This window comes from Mastacembelus armatus, chromosome 5 (genome assembly GCF_900324485.2).
Source record: "Mastacembelus armatus chromosome 5, fMasArm1.2, whole genome shotgun sequence".
Classification (NCBI taxonomy): Eukaryota; Metazoa; Chordata; class Actinopteri; order Synbranchiformes; family Mastacembelidae; genus Mastacembelus; species Mastacembelus armatus.
In genome coordinates, this window is record NC_046637.1 from 24,777,559 (window position 1) to 24,795,119 (window position 17,561).

Here is a 17,561-nt window from a genome sequence, read left to right on the forward strand (position 1 = left end):
ATATCAAAACCTATCAGTGAATACGATCATAAATCAGTCCATGAGTGTTGCTGCATTGCACAGTTTGATGCTGTAGCAGCCCACTGTGCCACCCTCTTTTGGAGAGAAAAGTGTTCCACCTCAGCAGGTCCTCCCCCTCACCTGAGCCTGTCTACTGAATCTTTTATCAAGAGGAGCTTCTCTCTCTCTCTCTCTCTCTCTCTCACACACACACATACACACACACATGCACGCACATGTGAACCAACCTGTTGAATCATTCATGGTGTAGAAATTCCATAGGTCTACTGGTGGCCTACTGTATAGTGAGAACTACTCTGAACCACTCTCCCCCTCTGTTTCTCTTATTCCTTCGTTTTTCTTTCTCTCCCACTCTCTCTCTCTCTCTCTCTCTCTATATATATATATATATATCTCACACACACATACAAACACACATGCAGACACTTCCACGGCCCCTGCAGGGTTAGAGAGAGCGATGAGTAGGCTTGAGCTGTTAAATCTTTTATGGGCAGGTGAGAGAATCTTATCTGACTCGCTACGTCCGACCTACTCCCTGACCTCCACTTTCTCTCCCGCTTTCCCTCTCTATTTCCCCATCCTCCTCTCCTTCTGTAAATAGATTGTCTCCTTTTATTCTCTCCTTCCCATATGTAGGTGAGAATGTGACAATGAATTAATGAATAAAGACCATATTAAACTTAACTTGTGTGTGTCTGTGTGTGCTTGTGTGTTTGCACTGAAGAACCCAGACATAGTACTGGTGCACTACCTGAATGTACCGGCAGTGGACGATAGTGGGAAGCCATGTGGTCCTGTACTCTGCTCCATCAACACAGACAGGAAGGAGTGGGCCAAGTGGAGCAAGGAGGAGCTCATTGGGCAGCTAAAACCCATGTGTGAGTTAACTTTACTGTCTCTTCAACACTCACCTCCTCCTGCTTTCCCGCACACACATTTCAGCGCTCACAATTTTCTTAAAACTGGTGATATGAGTCACTTTGGGTCAATAACAATAGCACTTGTATTGGCACAGTAGTAACCAAACCTCAAAATGAATCTGTAGGAAACCAGAATAGTAAATATAAACCACAGACGATTTGGTTCACAGGCTTGTTTTTAGGCTTCATAAACAACTTGGCAGCAGAATGGTGCACAGTTTGGAGTTGTGCCATCACCTATCAGATGAGACAACAGGTGATAACAGCAGTTCAGGGGAGATGAAAGGAAAAATTCTCTCTTGCATAAAGAAAAATATCTACTCTTGGCAGTGTTTAGCCTAAACATCTCATTAAAATGTTGCTGAAGGTAATAAAAAATCAATAAGCCAAGAAGCAAAACTGTATTTCAGGCAACAACAATGCCTTTGTATTTATTCAAATTTTGATGAATGAAGATATGGGACATCCTGTTCTTTCCTACCATCTAAAGAGTTAAAGTGATAAAACAACATTACAAAACAGAGATATATGTACAGACAACCTTGTTTCCCAAAAAAGCGTGGAGAGACATTCGGTGGATACATACCATTCAGCTTGGTTTTATACAGATTTAGAGATTTTCTGTTATTGATGGTTCAGACAGTCAGCGCCATGCTGCCACCTAGAGGCAGAGATGATTTATTCCCAAGAAAGGCTGGGATAGACGGAAGGAAAACAACGGTGCCCAAAATATCCAGCATGTATTATTCATAAATGAGCATCAGGGAGTTGATAACTCCAGTACACACACTAACACACACACACACACAAACACACATACCCACACTCTTACCTAATGTGACTCGTCTTTTGATCTGGTTTGGAAGGGCAAATAAGGACATCAGCCAGAACTAAGTGGCTTGTTGACTTAAGTACTTCAATTCTCGCTCTCCTTTCGGAATCATATTCCCTCTCTCTCCTCTACCTGCATTAATTTGCTCACACAAAATGGGTTTTGCTTTCCTTCAGGATCACCAGATTGATCTTTCTGTGGTTAGTGTTTTTATGGGCACCAGGTTTTAATAGTTACACTGATATTTGTTTATGTTTCTATGGGCAAATCCTGAAAATGTAAATGAAATAATCTACATTGGAAACTGGAATTACCTTGAGATGTCAAAATTAGGAAAAGTTATCCATTCAGCATATATTTACTTTTATGATCATCATCTGCATCAGCATTTTAGGAGTGCTCATTAACTCAGTTCTCAGTTCTCACACTGGAGGGCGCCAGTACACACTGTCAAATGAATATATAGTAATGCCACAAAACTTGACAGACTGACAGCAAATGAGAGAACAGAATAAGATGACAATATGAATTGTCTTAAATGCTTAAATGTTTACTTCAGTCTGATGACTCTTCCGTCAGGTGCTGGAAGCAGCCTGCATCAGAAATGTTCCAGTGTCAAGCAACGCATCATCTCATCCAAGCAGGAGTCAACAGGAGGTGGAGCTGCAGTGGGTACTGGCGGAGCAGCAGGCCAGAGAGTTGAGGAAGCAGATGGCACAGAGGTCCAGAACAGCGATGTGTCAGAGGGCCAGACAGAGCTCAGTCCTGGAGCGGGAAGGAGCAGAGCAGGTGGAGGAGAAAGGAGGAATGGCAGGATAACCAAACCCTCCCTACTCCCACAGAGCAGCATGGAGGTGTCCTCATCCACTTCCACCAACCAGGTGGAAGTCCCTGACACCACCCAGAGCTCTCCACTGTCCATTGCCAGTGACATGGCTGACAGCCCTGCCCTTGGTATGGGGGCTGGCTTATCGCAGAGCACAGCTGTGTTCATGTCAGAGGTCACCACACTGACAGGGGAGTCTGTTTACTCTGCTGGCCACACCCACCTGCTGGCATCCACCCATGAGAACACCACTGCTGGCATCTTGTTGGCTGTTGCCCCTGAAAACCAGAGGTTTGCATCATTTCCTGGTGGGGTGGGCTTGGGAGAAGGAGGAGAGTTGGTTCTTTCTAGCTCTCTAGACTCTGGGGGAGGAGTCAGCCTTCCTGAGACCACTATGACCTTTGACCCCGATTGCTTCCTCAACAATCCCAAGCAGGGCCAGACTTATGGAGGAGGTGGAGGAAAGACTGAGGGTTGTAACGGTGATGATGGAGGACTTCACTGCTCCTCTAATGGTTTTGTCTACAACCCAGCCATCGCCAGCAACATCAAGACAGAAACTACACCACTGGAGCAGCCGCTGGCCACACAGAGTAGCTATGTGGGAGAAGGGGCAGGCCTCAGTCCCAGCACCACCCTAGAGCAGATGGACTTCAGTGCTGTCATGTCATCAGCCTGTGTACCAAGTCTGAGCCAGCCTGTACACCATCCCTCCCCAAGCCTGTTCCTCCAGACATCTCCACAGACAAGCCAGCCTTCCCAGCTGCAGACTAATGGCACTGAGGCAACCCAGGATGCAGGTGAGGCCCAGGCTTACATAGGCCTCCCCACAGTGCCAACAGACTCCCCAGTTACCAGTGGAGACCCGCATACACACCTCCACCAAGCCAGCCCAGACCAGCAGGCCCTGTGTGGAAGGAACGGACAAGGAGCTGCAGTGGGCTCTTTTCCTTTAACACCACAGGATACTACCATCGAACAGTCAGGCAGCAGGGGACATCGAGAAGTTGGGGGCTTGGAGAAGGCTTCTGAGAATGGAGGAGAGTTACTACTCAAGCCTGGAGATCCTCACGAGGCATATGCGAGTGTGGACGCTGAGCACTACCTGCAACCCACAGATGACAACGGAGGAGGAGAGGAGGGCGGCGGAGGTGGTGGAGGAGGAGGCGGAGGAGGAGAAAATGAGATTCTCTGTAATGGTGTAAGCTTGTCAGGGGCCAGCAGTTCAGTGGTGGCCAGTCCTCAGTCGATTGCTGCCAGCGCAAGCATCGAGGGGGCACTCTACAGCTCTCCTCTTCCTCATCAGGGTGGAGGTGTATCAGCTACAACAGCTGGAGCAGGAGCAGCCATCAGTCTGGAAGGTTTTGAGGCTTCATTTGGAACCCAGTTTTCTGATCTCATCAATGATTTCATCTCAGTTGAGGGGTCTGGAGGTGGGGTCGGAGCAGCTGTCACCGGGGTTCTGATGCCCCAGGAGGGGGCAGCAGGGGAGGAACAGGGCAATGGATCAGGCCACCTGCAGGGCTCAGAGGTGGAGCAGGGAGCGCTGGGACTGCTTCAGGAGACTGGGAGGCTGTTTGGTGTGACAGACTACTCCCCAGAGTGGTCTTACCCAGAGGTTAGTAAACCGAACATGATTATCATTCATTATTTATTCATTATTGTTCCCTACAGTAAAATTAGTCCTTCTACCACATGATTCACAGTGGCTTGTACTGATGTTAAATGCTGAAATCACGCTCAGTGCTGTTTGTGCTAAGACAGCCTGCCTGTGTGGTCATTAAGGAGTTAGCAGATCTCAGACTCAGCTGATTGGATTTTGATGAAATTTCAATATTACACTGATTCCCCTGGGTGGCTTTATTAATTTACTCATGTACCACTTATAATATCTCAGACAGGTTCTGTCATTGAATTATGGTGAAACTTGTGGAAACATAGTATCTTAGCATGATCCTTGTAAAAATAATAGTAGTTTGCAGAAGTTTGTTAGTTTAATCGCTGGAAAAAACTGTCTTAAAGAACTTCAATAACTAAACGTACTTCCAATATATGCACTTATTCAGCAGTAATATTTTTCTGCAACTTTCTATCAGGATCATCAGTGTTACATCATACTGATTATTTTGCAGTTTTCAGCTTCTTGAAAAAAAAACTGCACAAGTTGATTGCATAATTTATAGAAACAAATAAAAAGGAGAACTAGAGATACTAAAAAGAAAACTCATATATATTACATACTGCTAAATAGGTTGACAATCAATACATTTTTGTTGCTTTTTTTAATGTAATTTCATGAGTCCAACATTTTTGGGAGAACAGTAATTTGTCCAATGTATTTTTAAGTTTAGCTGCACTATTAAATGCATGACGTTGTTGAGGTGGTTCAGACAAGTTTGCTCCATTTGGATGTAAGGAACAGCACAGCTGCTATGAGCTGATATTACATTTTTAATCATTAACAAAACTGTAGTTTGGCAGCCTTTACTTGTTTTAATAATAATAGTTTACCTTTGTATAATAGAAAACCAAAGGTCAAATTTTTAGGCCAATGTGTCAATGATACGATGTTTTAAAGAAAACATTTGCAAGATATGTTGATGAAATGTACACATGTATTTGCATACACATGCACACAAATATGCACATCTCCACAAACCTGGAGCACCTCAAAGGTAAATCATGACAGCAGGTACTTTGCATGCTGTCATGTGCCTCATCCATGCACAGATTCTTTTATCTCTGTGTGAGTTATTATACGTTGTGGTTGCAGTTTCCTGTAGCAGCACTGTGTAGTTTAAGACTGAGGCCTGGGTCTGTGTGCCGCAGGGTGGAGTAAAGGTACTGATCACAGGTCCGTGGTTGGAGTCGAGCAGCGAGTACAGCTGTCTCTTTGACCACATCAGTGTCCCTGCTGCCCTCATCCAGCCTGGGGTGCTGCGGTGCTACTGCCCAGGTAATACACCTTTGGGTACACACACTACTAACCACTCCTTCATACACGGAAAAACACTTTTAAATATTTTTTTTAGATTTATACTCTACATCAACATTCACCTACAATAAGCAGTTTCTCGTTACATTTCTCTTCAGCATACAAAGAAATAGTCTACCAGTGTCAGCTGTGCATCCTTATTGGCAGTTGTAGTCCTTTTATGGAAGAAGATAAGAACAATCCAAAATGAACACTGCACAGGGGAACAATGTCTAAGAAATGGTTTTAGGAATGGTTCAGTACGTGATACATGCTGCTGCACTGATTGTCTGATCAAGGGAAAACTGTAAGACAAGTGGTCTCTTACAGGCATTGCCAATATTATACATTCAGATAATGTCCTGAAATGACTCTTTGATTCTGTCCCAGGACATAGTCAGTCTTACCAAAGCTGTATCTGTATCTGTTTCCCAGCTCATGACACAGGCCTGGTGATGCTTCAGGTAGCTATGGGCGGGGAAGTCATCTCTTCCTCTGTGGTGTTTGAGTACAAGGCACGTGACCTTCCAGCCCTGCCATCTTCTCAACATGACTGGCTGTCCCTGGACGGTGAGAGCATTTTTTATATGTCTGGCGGTATTTAAACAGAACAAACCATTAATAGCATGAGAGCTGTGCATTGTAGACCAGGATATCAACGACCACTACAGCAGAACAAACAGAATGAAATACTTTAAATATAACCTTTCTAAAAAAAATGACTTTTTTAAGGCAATGCACTTGCATTTTACTCAGAAAAGTTCACCACTCAGTTATGCACAATACATCCTTTTCCATTCATTCTGATGTTATTCTCACTGTTTGCAGGGGCTTTACACCTAACCTCACAACAGCTAAAACTGAGAAAACCTATTCATGTGTGTATGTGCACGTGTGGGTGTCATTGTTTTGCTCTGTTCTTTTGGATGTGCTGTCATGTTGTGAGATGTTTTGTCTACGTTCACTGATGCACTGTCCTGTATTGTGTAAATGCTGCTGTTGTTGGGCTCAACTGTGTTTTTCTGTCTGCAGGCAGCTGCAGTTTTTTTCTTTTGGCTGGATTGATTCAAAAATAAATCTAACCCCCTAAACAGATTTTACACCTCTGTGTTGAAAGATGTGGGTGAACTTTACTTTTCATATTCAGAGCCATTCAATATTCATAAAGTCTTTGGCCTTGTCATGTTGGACTTATTATGGATCCCTTAGTGAGTGTTTTCATGTTGAAGAGAAACCGAGATAATTGTGCTGGAGCTGATCTTAGACGCCAGAAGTTAGAGGATAATTTAATCATTTTTGAAACATCTCTGGGGGATTGGCTGTAAATGTCTGCACAGCTCCTGGGGTTCGCTTCTCTCTGCCAATATATGATGCAATTGCAGCTCGGAAACACGCGGGTCTCCTCTGCGAGGCATGTCCTGGGTTACTCTGTTTTCGCCCCCGTCTCTGCGTTGCGCAATGCGGCAATGCGGCTCTACAGTCACAGCAGGCTGGCTGTTTGCTGGAGTGAAGGGCAAGGACACCGTGTCACAGTGACCGGCCCATTTGACAGTCTAAATGTTGGGCACCACTGGCGGTGTCCTATGTAGCCTCACAGGCTGCTAAATATAGAACCTGCCTTTGACTTTCAGCGATGACAGCGCGCTCTGTCTATTGTCAGTCAGGTCCTTTGGCCTCAAATGTCCATCAAAAGCTCACTGCCTGGAAGAAACAGAAGAAATAAATTCATTCAAGCAAATCTGAGCGTTAGCACGCAACTATGGACTTTGGACATGTCGCTGCTCCAGTTTAGTTTGTGTGCAGTCTGTTGTTGTTCCGATGACGACCGAGCCTCCTGCAGCTCCGAGTCTGGCGGGCGGATTTGAAGCTGCTCTCCCAGACACAACGTGGAGACTGTTCTCCTTCTCTCTCTCTCTCTCCTTCTCTTTCTCTGTCTCTCTCCCTCCCTCCCCCAGCACTTAGTTGTGTTTTTCTCGGTCGGAGTAGCAACGTGTGAGTCGCCCACTTCAAACTAACGGGTTGAGCAGAAGCGGGAACAAAGAGCAGCAGATAGAGACTCGCTGTTTGGGTTCGTAGCTTATTTGATTTTAAACTGATGATACCGTCAAAACGCGCTCACGTCTGTGCTGTTTATATCTGGGTTAAGTTTTTAATTTTATTGTTGACTTAAATCTTTTGTAATGGTGCTGTCGATGGACATAAATGTGCCTGTTGTCTGAATTAGGACTTCATCGCTGTAGAGTCTTGAGCTACTTTTCCATTTGGTGTTTCAGTCAGCATCTTTGTCGTACATGTGGCGCTCAGCTCGTCGGTCTGAGACAAAGGGAGGGTGGAAAATCCACAAGTCCTCACATTGTTTGCACGCTTGATGCTTGAGGCAAAAGGCACGCGAGATCCTGCAGGATTTCTGTTGCAGACCTGATGGTTTCAGTCTCGTTTCTGGTTGACCTGTTCAGTTTCAGCACCAGCAGTCAGGGACAGCGCCACTGAACTTTCTAACAACAAATGAAAGGAGGCCAATGTGGCTCTTGTACAGGCCCAGATTATAACAGGGCTTTGGGCACAGACATGCGGGTGTGCTAGCTTCAGTAAACATTTATCACATCCACCTATGCATATGTTTTTTTTTAATGTTTACTACTCAAAAGTGTCATTTTATGAACACAAAGCGAGTGTTTGATGAATACTTCACTCATTCATTTATATTGACAAAAACAATCTTTTTGCATCACATGAGTTAGTGAATTGGAATTTATGTGTTTTCTGTGCATGTCATGAAAAATGTCAAAAAGCTGTTCACATGAATTACTGGGCCTGGGTTTGTAACTCTCGTATTAAAGCCACTAGATTTTTTGCTGGGTGAGGCTAGTTGTCATTTCAAACTGTTGCGGTGTTGTGGTCAGTGGTGAGAGCCTGTGCAGAACATAAGCGTGCTAAAGAAACTTTAGCAGAACAGAAAAAGTCCACAGGTGGTGAGAAAACCCACAGAGACTAATTTTAGCTACAAGTAATCATCAAAGAGAGTTCGACAGAAGCAGCTGAATTTTTATTGAAGAGCAAGGCAATAATTGCTGTGTTATCCAAGGAGGCATGGCCTTTGTAGAAACGGAAATGTATCACTATGTACTTGCACTGTTTTATAGGCCAATTATATTGCATTTAAAGTATTTGCTTTTAAAGTATGTAGTTAAACTTTTATTAAGGAAACCATTGCAAATATGTGACATGAATACTACATTCAGTAATTTCTAATTAATTTCCAGGTTTTCCTCCATATCCTCCAATAACATGTAGACTGAAGAGGCATGTAAGGCTGGTACAGTAGATTAACGAGTTGTAAAATGGAAAATCAGACAAAGCTGCAGTAAATAAAAAAATAAATGAATTCTGTAATTATACAGACCTCTTTTTGATTCTGTATTTTGTATTAAGACAATACTATTACTCTACTTCAATGAATATTTGTCAACTTTATTTACTAGATTATTTTATGGTATCAATAAATCAGGATAGTCCTCTCAGTCCTCTTTTTCTGTTATTGTTCTGTAATCATTACATGCTTCTTTAGTGTCCAGAAATCTACTGTATGTTTTCTTGTTGTGAATGCATGTGTACCACTATTCATTATACTTATGTTTATTGTTTCAATTTGTAATGAGTGAGGACAGCTACTACTTATGTGTTTGGCAGCTTAAATAGTGGCACTTTTGCTCTGTAATACATAAAAACCCTGCTCCACTTCCAATTGCTTCTGGGTGTAAAGGGTCGAACCTAAGCCTTTGTGTCACTTTGGTGGCTCTAGCCTTTCAGCTCAGTTAGTGCACCGCAGACAGGAGAAAGAAAAACAGAAGTGAAATGGGAGGAGAGAAAAATATAGAGACTGAGTGACAGAGCAGCAGGTGGGATGACATAATGTGCACTGCAGCAAAACTGCAGCAGCACTGAAACAAGGGGTCACATTCACATACAGCTGTGGCACAGACATGCACAATCCACAGATGTGCACTCACACACACCCTTGCACACAGTTTACTTGGCTCCCACGTTCCCATTGTTGAGGGGATTTATTGGATTTCAGTCCTGATTTATTCTCTAGCACTGAGCCCCTCAGAAAAAAAGCTTCTCTAAACCTCTCCAAGCAGGATTTACTAAAACTTAATGATTTTCTTAAATTATAACAAACAACCAGAAATTGCTTACAGTTGTGTATGTCCACCTTAATTTCTGTAGATACTCAGTTCAGGATGTCCATCTTGGAGCGTCTGGAGCAGATGGAACAGAGGATGGCTGAGATAACCAATCAGAACCCCAGCTCAGAAACCATGGCAACCAAGGGCGGAGGAGTGGAAGGAGGAGGAGCCACTGATCAGCAGTCTCAAGTAAGACATGAAGAACCAATTGGGTTAGGGTTTTCAGCTGCTTAATCTGAAATACAGTGGGTACGGAAAGTATTCAGACCCCTTTAAATTTTTCACTCTTTGTGTCATTGCAGCCATTTGCCAAAATCAAAAAAGTTCATTTTATTTCTCATTAATGTACACTCAGCACCCCATCTTGACAGAAAAAAACAGAAATGTAGAAATTTTTGCAAATTTATTAAAAAAGAAAAACTGAAATATCACATGGTCATAAGTATTCAGACCCTGTGCTCAGTATTGAGTAGAAGCACCCTTTTGAGCTAGTACAGCCATGAGTCTTCTTGGGAATGATGCAACAAGTTTTTCACACCTGGATTTGGGGATCCTCTGCCATTCTTCCTCGCAGATCCTCTCCAGTTCTGTCAGGTTGGACGGTGAACGTTGGTGGACAGCCATTTTCAGGTCTCTCCAGAGATGCTCAATTGGGTTTAGGTCAGGGCTCTGGCTGGGCCAGTCAAGAACAGTCACAGAGTTGTTCCGAAGCCACTCCTTTGTTATTTTAGCTGTGTGCTTAGGGTCATTGTCCTGTTGAAAGGTGAACCTTCGGCCCAGTCTGAGGTCCTGAGCACTCTGGAAGAGGTTTTCTTCCAGGATATCTCTGTACTTGGCCACATTCATCTTTCCTTCAATTGCAACCAGTCGTCCTGTCCCTGCAGCTGAAAAACACCCCCACAACATGATGCTCCCACCCCCATGTTTCACTGTAGGGATTGTATTGGGCAGGTAATGAGCAGTGCCTGGTTTTCTCCACACATACCGCTTAGAATTAACGCCAAAAAGTTCAATCTTGGTCTCATCAGACCAGAGAATCTTATTTCTCATAGTCTGGGAGTCCTTCATGTGTTTTTTGGCAAACTCTGTGCAGGCTTTCATGTGTCTTGCACTGAGGAGAGGCTTCCGTCGGGCCACTCTGCCATAAAGCCCCGACTGGTGGAGGGCTGCAGTGATAGTTGACTTTGTGGAACTTTCTCCCATCTCCCTACTGCATCTCTGGAGCTCAGCCACAGTGATCTTTGGGTTCTTCTTTACCTCTCTCACCAAGGCTCTTCTCCCACGATTGCTCAGTTTGACTGGACGGCCAGGTCTAGGAAGAGTTCTGGTCGTCCCAAACTTATTCCATTTGAGGATTATGGAGGCCACTGTGCTCTTAGGAACGTTGAGTGCTGCAGAAATTCTTTTGGAACCTTGGCCAGATCTGTGCCTTGCCACAATTCTGTCTCTGAGCTCCTTGGGCAGTTCCTTCGACCTCATGATTCTCATTTGCTCTGACATGCACTGTGAGCTGTAAGGTCTTATATAGACAGGTGTGTGCCTTTCCTAATCAAGTCCAATCAGTTTAATTAAACACAGCTGGACTCCAATGAAGGAGCAGAACCATCTCAAGGAGGATCAGAAGAAATGGACAGCATGTGAGTTAAATATGAGTGTCACTGCAAAGGGTCTGAATACTTATGACCATGTGATATTTCAGTTTTTCTTTTTTAATAAATTTGCAAAAATTTCTACATTTCTGTTTTTTTCTGTCAAGATGGGGTGCTGAGTGTACATTAATGAGAAATAAAATGAACTTTTTTGATTTTGGCAAACGGCTGCAATGACACAAAGAGTGAAAAATTTAAAGGGGTCTGAATACTTTCCGTACCCACTGTAGTACCAAGTGATCAGTGCAGGCAAACAAATTGTTTTTTTATTAGAAAATTAAAATGAAGCATGTCTTTTAAACTATAGCTGAGTAATTGAGGTCAAATGTGAAGACATTATGATAATATGATGTATACTCCTCCAGTAGTTAAAAAGTTAAACCTTACAGCAGTTAGCTATACCTTTTACAACAAGTTCAAAGCCACTATTAACTTCACATTCAGAAAGGTTCTAAATCCACTTTGTGGTATTTTAATTTACATTATATTGGATTTCATTGTACTGCAAAAATATTTATTAATTAAACAACTGCCTCTTGTGCTTAAGGTCAAAGGGGCTTTGCAATTTGTTGAACACTCAGTCTTGGTAACAGAGATATGTGACATTTTGAAATGCCGTTTAAAATATCAACAAAATGCCAAACACTCTGAAGTCACCAAAGATTTACAGGCTTAAATCACTAAGGCCTCTTCCTCTCTAATTTTATAGATTTCTCCTGATCAAGGTTCATTTGAGGGTCGTGTGGTGGTGGTGTGTGAGAAGATGATGTCTCAGCCATGCTGGGCTTCTTCTAATCAGCTCGTGCACAACAAGAACTCCAGAGGAATGACCTTACTGCATCTGGCTGCAGCTCAGGGCTATGCAGGGCTCATTCAGACACTCATTCGCTGGCGGTGAGTAGCAAACAATGACATGCCAACATGAATGTACAGACTGTGCCCATTAATTTCAGGTTTTTGTCTTGCAGCACAAAGCATGCTGACAGTATTGACCTCGAGCTAGAGGTGGACCCTCTGAATGTAGATCATTTCTCCTGCACTCCACTGGTGGGTGACCAATATTTCTAATGTGAATGTGTTTTGAGTACATGTGTCTTTCTATATTTTTTGCCTGTGTAAGACTTTGTGTTTTCTGTGGCCAACAGATGTGGGCATGTGCTCTTGGTCATACTGAAGCAGCACTAGTGCTTTACCAGTGGGACCCAAGAGCTCTGGCAATTCCTGATTCACTGGGACGCTTGCCTCTCAACATTGCTCGATCCAGGGGCCATACTCGATTGGCTGAGCTCTTAGAGCAACTGCAACAGACTCCTCAAGCTCAGGGCCAGCCTGCTCACACTTGGATGGACAGGTGGAGAGGAGATTCTCAGACCAGAGGAATAAGCCCCACTCCAAACTCTAACTCAGGTGGGAAAGCTGATTGTTCTGTGGTTTAACACCAACAGGAAAGAATTTGTCTCCTGATGTAGGTCAGTTCACCCAAAACACAAAGCTCTGGTGATATGTAGCCAAGCTGATGCTTTCAGTTATTTTGAAAAGGTTTTGATATACCCAAAAGTGAGACTTGGTTTATAGATGACTACTTAACATAAAGACTGGAAACAGACTGTCTGACACAGTCACAGTCACAGTCTGACTCCAAAGTTTAACAACAATGTGTTATCAGGATAATCTACATAACGCTCTCTGGACAGTCTGAAATTCACCATAGTTAGCCATTTGTAGATTTAAGTATGTAAGTTATGATTTTTATGCTTTCCATGAACTGACCCTTTAATAACTTGTTCTATTTTATTCTGTCTTACTCTAACGTATTCTATTTGCAGTGTGGTGGGAATGAATGTTGCCATTATTAAACTCTGCTCTTGTTTTCCACCATCTTTGTTTCCCCAGAGCTGAGGAGAGCTAGGCCAGAAAGCCAAGATAACCAAAACCAGAGCTGGAGACAAACAGGACACAGAGCTCCACAAGGAACCCAGGGAGAACAGGGAGGTCCACCCCCAGCTAAGAGACTCAAACCCAGCCCAGACACCCAGCAACATCTAGCTAATTCAGCCCCTGGCACCAACACCCTAAACTCCCTCCTTGACTCTTCCCCAAGTCCTAACCCTCAGCACCCTCTACTCCCCAACACCCAGCAAACTCAGCCCTCCAACATCAGCTGTCAGAACACCCCACCTGTCAGCCCCAGCCCCAACCGGCCTCAGCTCCCCAGCACCCCATTCTCCCACCTGCAGGCCAGGATAGGGGGGTCTGGAGGGGGCGCCAGGTGGAATCTGAGACAGACTCTGGGGCAGCGTAGCCTAGCCAGGCGGATTTTAGGAAAAGAGCGACTGGCCATTCACCTGGGCCAAAGAGTGCTGTCTGACAGGGGAGAGGAGACAGAGCTGCTGACTTATCAGGACACTGAGGACTTGCAGGTACGGGGAACAGATTTGTAGCAGCAGTTGTGAAATTGTTCTTTTAACCAAAATGGAACTTTTTGTATTGTATGTGATGGACAATGTATACCTCTTGCTTGCAAATGTTTCACGTTAATATGCTCTACAAGATAAATAAAATAATACATTCAAATCTATTAAACAACTCTGCCCAAACTTTGACCCTCACTGTGAATTCAAATGGAAAAGAATATTAGGTTTAGAAATAAAGACACATTCTCTGGAAGGGCCCAAAGAGGTTAGGCCTTAATGCTGACAACAAACTTGAACATGAACAATAACAAACTGATAATTGGTGCAGATAGGGATTTTAATATAATAATTAATATTATTATATAATATTAATATGAATAATATAATGTATAATATAATAGATATTATAATATGAATGATCAAGTGTATTTACAAAAAAGGGAAAATAACAATAAAGATAAAAGAGTTAGTTTGGAGATAGCATGGATGACCTGTGTATGTAATCACCACTAGTGTAGAAATCTGTGCAAAGAAAGGGATTGCAGTAATAAAACCACTGATGTCTAGGGTGTGTTTTTATAATCAGCTGCCATTAGAAGATAAGCACTATGATGCAATGATCTGATGAAAGGGACAGTACAAGCCCACCAAACTGAAATTCTAATATCACATCTGACGTTACTAGGAGCTCGTAGTGATAGAACATGTGTTATATGAACTATGTAAATGACATAAAATTTTTGTTGTTTTGGTCAAGTTTGAGTATTATATTTTCTATTTGGTGTGAGCATACAGTGTAAACCACAGATCAGAAGCTTTCAAAAATTAACACACCTTCAAGATCAACAAAAATACACTCAAAAATCAGAAGCTCATAGTTCCTGTGCAGTATTTTATGAAATAAGTATAAGTATAGATAAGTACAGTAGGTGTTTCTTAAGCGCATAGAGCTGAGGGTCATTAGTGTAAAAACCCCCACCAAAATAACTCGATTTGCACGTGTTGCAGATGGACATTATGATGCTAGCAGATCCCATCATGGAGGTGTCAACTGGTAGGCTTAAGCAGGAGGCGATGGAGACTGAAACAGAGTCTGGGAAGGTGGGGATCAGCAGCGATGTCAGGTTACTGTCTGGTTACCTGGGTGAGGTGGAGAGGTGAGTTAAAGTATCTCTGAATTCACCACATTTGCTTCACCTAACTCATCAAATAGCTTTGATCTTTTTTACAACAAAACTTTTGCTTTGCTGCATTGCTTCTCTCCAGGTTTTTAAACTCCAAGCCCCAGACTCCTAGCCCCCAAACCACTCTCTCAGGGCCAGAGGATCAGCAGAGTCCTCAGGCTAAGCAAGTCCCATCCTCCCTCTTTGACTGGAGCTCCTTCCTGTGTGCAGCTATGAAAGAGGAGAGGTTGAAAACTGACTCCTCCTGCCTAGACATGACTGAAGCAGAGCAGGGAGAGCTGTATGAGACCATCAGGCATGCCTTGCACTCCCTCAGAAAACAGAAGGTATTTAGGTTTGCTGCAGAGTGTAAAATAATATCACCAGCCTTTTGTCAAATTTTTTTTTTCTACATTTGCTTTTTTAGATGAACGAGAATCATTTAACATATATGACGTTTATACAAACTGTGAATGTCATTCCTCTTAGGGTCCCATTCAGGAACAACGCAAAGAGATTGCAGCAGTAATTCAGCGCTGCTATAAGAAATATAAGCAGGTAAGATCTGACTTACAGCTAGTGAGTTGTCAATTAGTCCGAATTATGGATACACCAACCCACTACCTGCCATCATACAGTATCAATCTGGCCTATAGTACTAAATCATAATTCACATTATCAGACGCAACCTCTTCATAAATGCATCCTCAAAATCATATGAGATAATTGATTTATTGTAAGCATGTCAGAACCATTCATCCAGTCTCTACAAAAGTCGCTGCCAACATCAATTGTGCCACAGAATTTAATCAGGCACTTGGTTTTCAGTCATATCACAGGTTTCATCAGCCTTTTGGCAAAGTCTAAGCACAAGAACACATCAGTTCTTTCTAACTGTTGTGCCTGAAAGCATATAGCTCTCAGTTTTAGGTTGGTGTCTCAGATTTAGAGTTTTGTACTGTAGATTCACTGAATCAAACATAAAATACTTAAACTTTAAATTTTCTTATTTAAAAAATTTTAATAAAAAATAGTTGAATTTATCTCTTATGTTATTTTTGCATTTTTTATATATCTGTATTACTGATTTGGAACTAAAATGATGGTACGTTTATATTCAGAACTCATCATTTCACAGTCGTTTGTGATGATAGAAAGGTTTACAGCCCTGCTGTTTTCTCTCTCAGTATGCACTTTATAAGAGGATGACCCTGGCAGCCATCCTGATCCAGAGTCGTTTCCGGAGTTTCCATGAGCAGAGGAAGTTCCAGCAGAGTCGTAGAGCAGCGGTCCTCATCCAGCAATACTACCGCTCTTACAGACACTCCCTCAGGTACTTCACAAACACAAAAAAATACACACTCACGGGGCTTAGTTATGCTATAAATACTTACACCCATGTCTTTGCCTACAGCAGCCTCCTAACTAAAAAACAGAACCAGGCTGCTCGCAAGATCCTGAGGTTCCTGCTCCGATGCCGCCACAGGTGAGCCATAGAGCTCTCCACTCCCCCTTCAAACACCACTGTACATCCGAAAACACACACTCACACATATTACCCATACACGCTTACAGCCCACTGCCACACCTATACTCACTACATTGGTGCTAATAGTTGGTGTTGTTTTACTGTTCCTGTGAAGCCCCTTGATGGACCATAGGCCTCTGAAACGGGTGAGTCTTCTCTCTCTTTCTCTCTCTCCCTCTCTCTATTTCTATTTCTCTCTCTCTCTTCTTGCTCTCCCTTTCTCCTGCTGGCTGATGCCTGTTTGCATGTTAGCGGAGGGAGGGGGAGAGGAGATCTTGGATTGCCCTCCTTCCCTCTCTCTCTCTTCTTCCCTCCCTTTCTCCCTCTCTCTGTCTTTCTCTGAGGACTGCTGAATGATGTCAGTACTTGTGCATGACTGACAGAAAGATAGAGGCCCAATTCTTGCATATGGTCTTCCTGGGGGCATGTTCTGACTGACATCAATAGGGGAGTTTAAATGTCTTGCTTGGCCTGCTGTTTTTTTTTTTGTGCCTTGGGTGGGGAGGATAGCAGGATGGATTGAGAGAGTGAGTGATTTTGTGTGTGGTCTGAGTTACAAGTGAAAAGTTCAATAACTTTTCCTGTTGCTCATTTGGTTATAAAAGTGGAAAAAAAAAACAATTACCAAAGATGTACAAGAAGTTATCTGAGTGTCTTTAATGTGTGTTGGATTTCTCCTCAGGGCCAGAGAGCAGAGAACGGCCAGGGGTCCTGAGAACCCATCACCAGGCCCCACACACAGCCCCCTCAGCCTGTGAGCAATCTATACACCCTCCCAGCCCGTCTCTTTTTTCCTTCTCCTCTCTTCCATCCTCCCCAAACTCTTATCTTTCTACCCCTAACCCCCTTTCTCCTGCACTTTTCTTTCCTCCCCTCCTCCTTCTCTTTCCCCTCTTGTCCCCAGAGGAAAAAAAAAACTCTTCCCAGACAGACTGAGGACAGGATAGGTGTCCATCATGGCAGCTCAGACAGACAGACTGCTGGGTAGAGCCCAGGGACCTGGCTCTGCCCACAGCACTGATCCTCCTCCACAGTTTCACTGGG

General features: G+C 43.3%; 1 protein-coding gene across 2 annotated transcripts in view; it reads left to right on the forward strand.

Annotated features, from left to right (window-relative positions):
• The window catches only part of LOC113130426 (calmodulin-binding transcription activator 1-like), a 46,680-nt gene extending 29,119 nt beyond the window's left edge, over positions 1-17,561 (forward strand). Inside the window, exons 7-22 of one of the 2 annotated variants that reach the window (XM_026307048.1) lie at positions 746-899; positions 2,353-4,217; positions 5,429-5,555; positions 6,009-6,143; positions 9,804-9,952; positions 12,122-12,306; positions 12,381-12,459; positions 12,558-12,819; positions 13,306-13,832; positions 14,835-14,983; positions 15,093-15,336; positions 15,479-15,547; positions 16,177-16,322; positions 16,404-16,475; positions 16,633-16,663; positions 17,200-17,561. In XM_026307048.1, coding sequence (XP_026162833.1) covers positions 746-899; positions 2,353-4,217; positions 5,429-5,555; positions 6,009-6,143; positions 9,804-9,952; positions 12,122-12,306; positions 12,381-12,459; positions 12,558-12,819; positions 13,306-13,832; positions 14,835-14,983; positions 15,093-15,336; positions 15,479-15,547; positions 16,177-16,322; positions 16,404-16,475; positions 16,633-16,663; positions 17,200-17,232 — 4,227 coding nt within the window. In that variant the 3' untranslated portion in view covers positions 17,233-17,561. Of the gene's footprint in view, positions 1-745; positions 900-2,352; positions 4,218-5,428; positions 5,556-6,008; positions 6,144-9,803; positions 9,953-12,121; positions 12,307-12,380; positions 12,460-12,557; positions 12,820-13,305; positions 13,833-14,834; positions 14,984-15,092; positions 15,337-15,478; positions 15,548-16,176; positions 16,476-16,632; positions 16,664-17,199 lie in introns of both variants that reach the window. The other variant, XM_026307047.1, reaches the window with a different exon arrangement.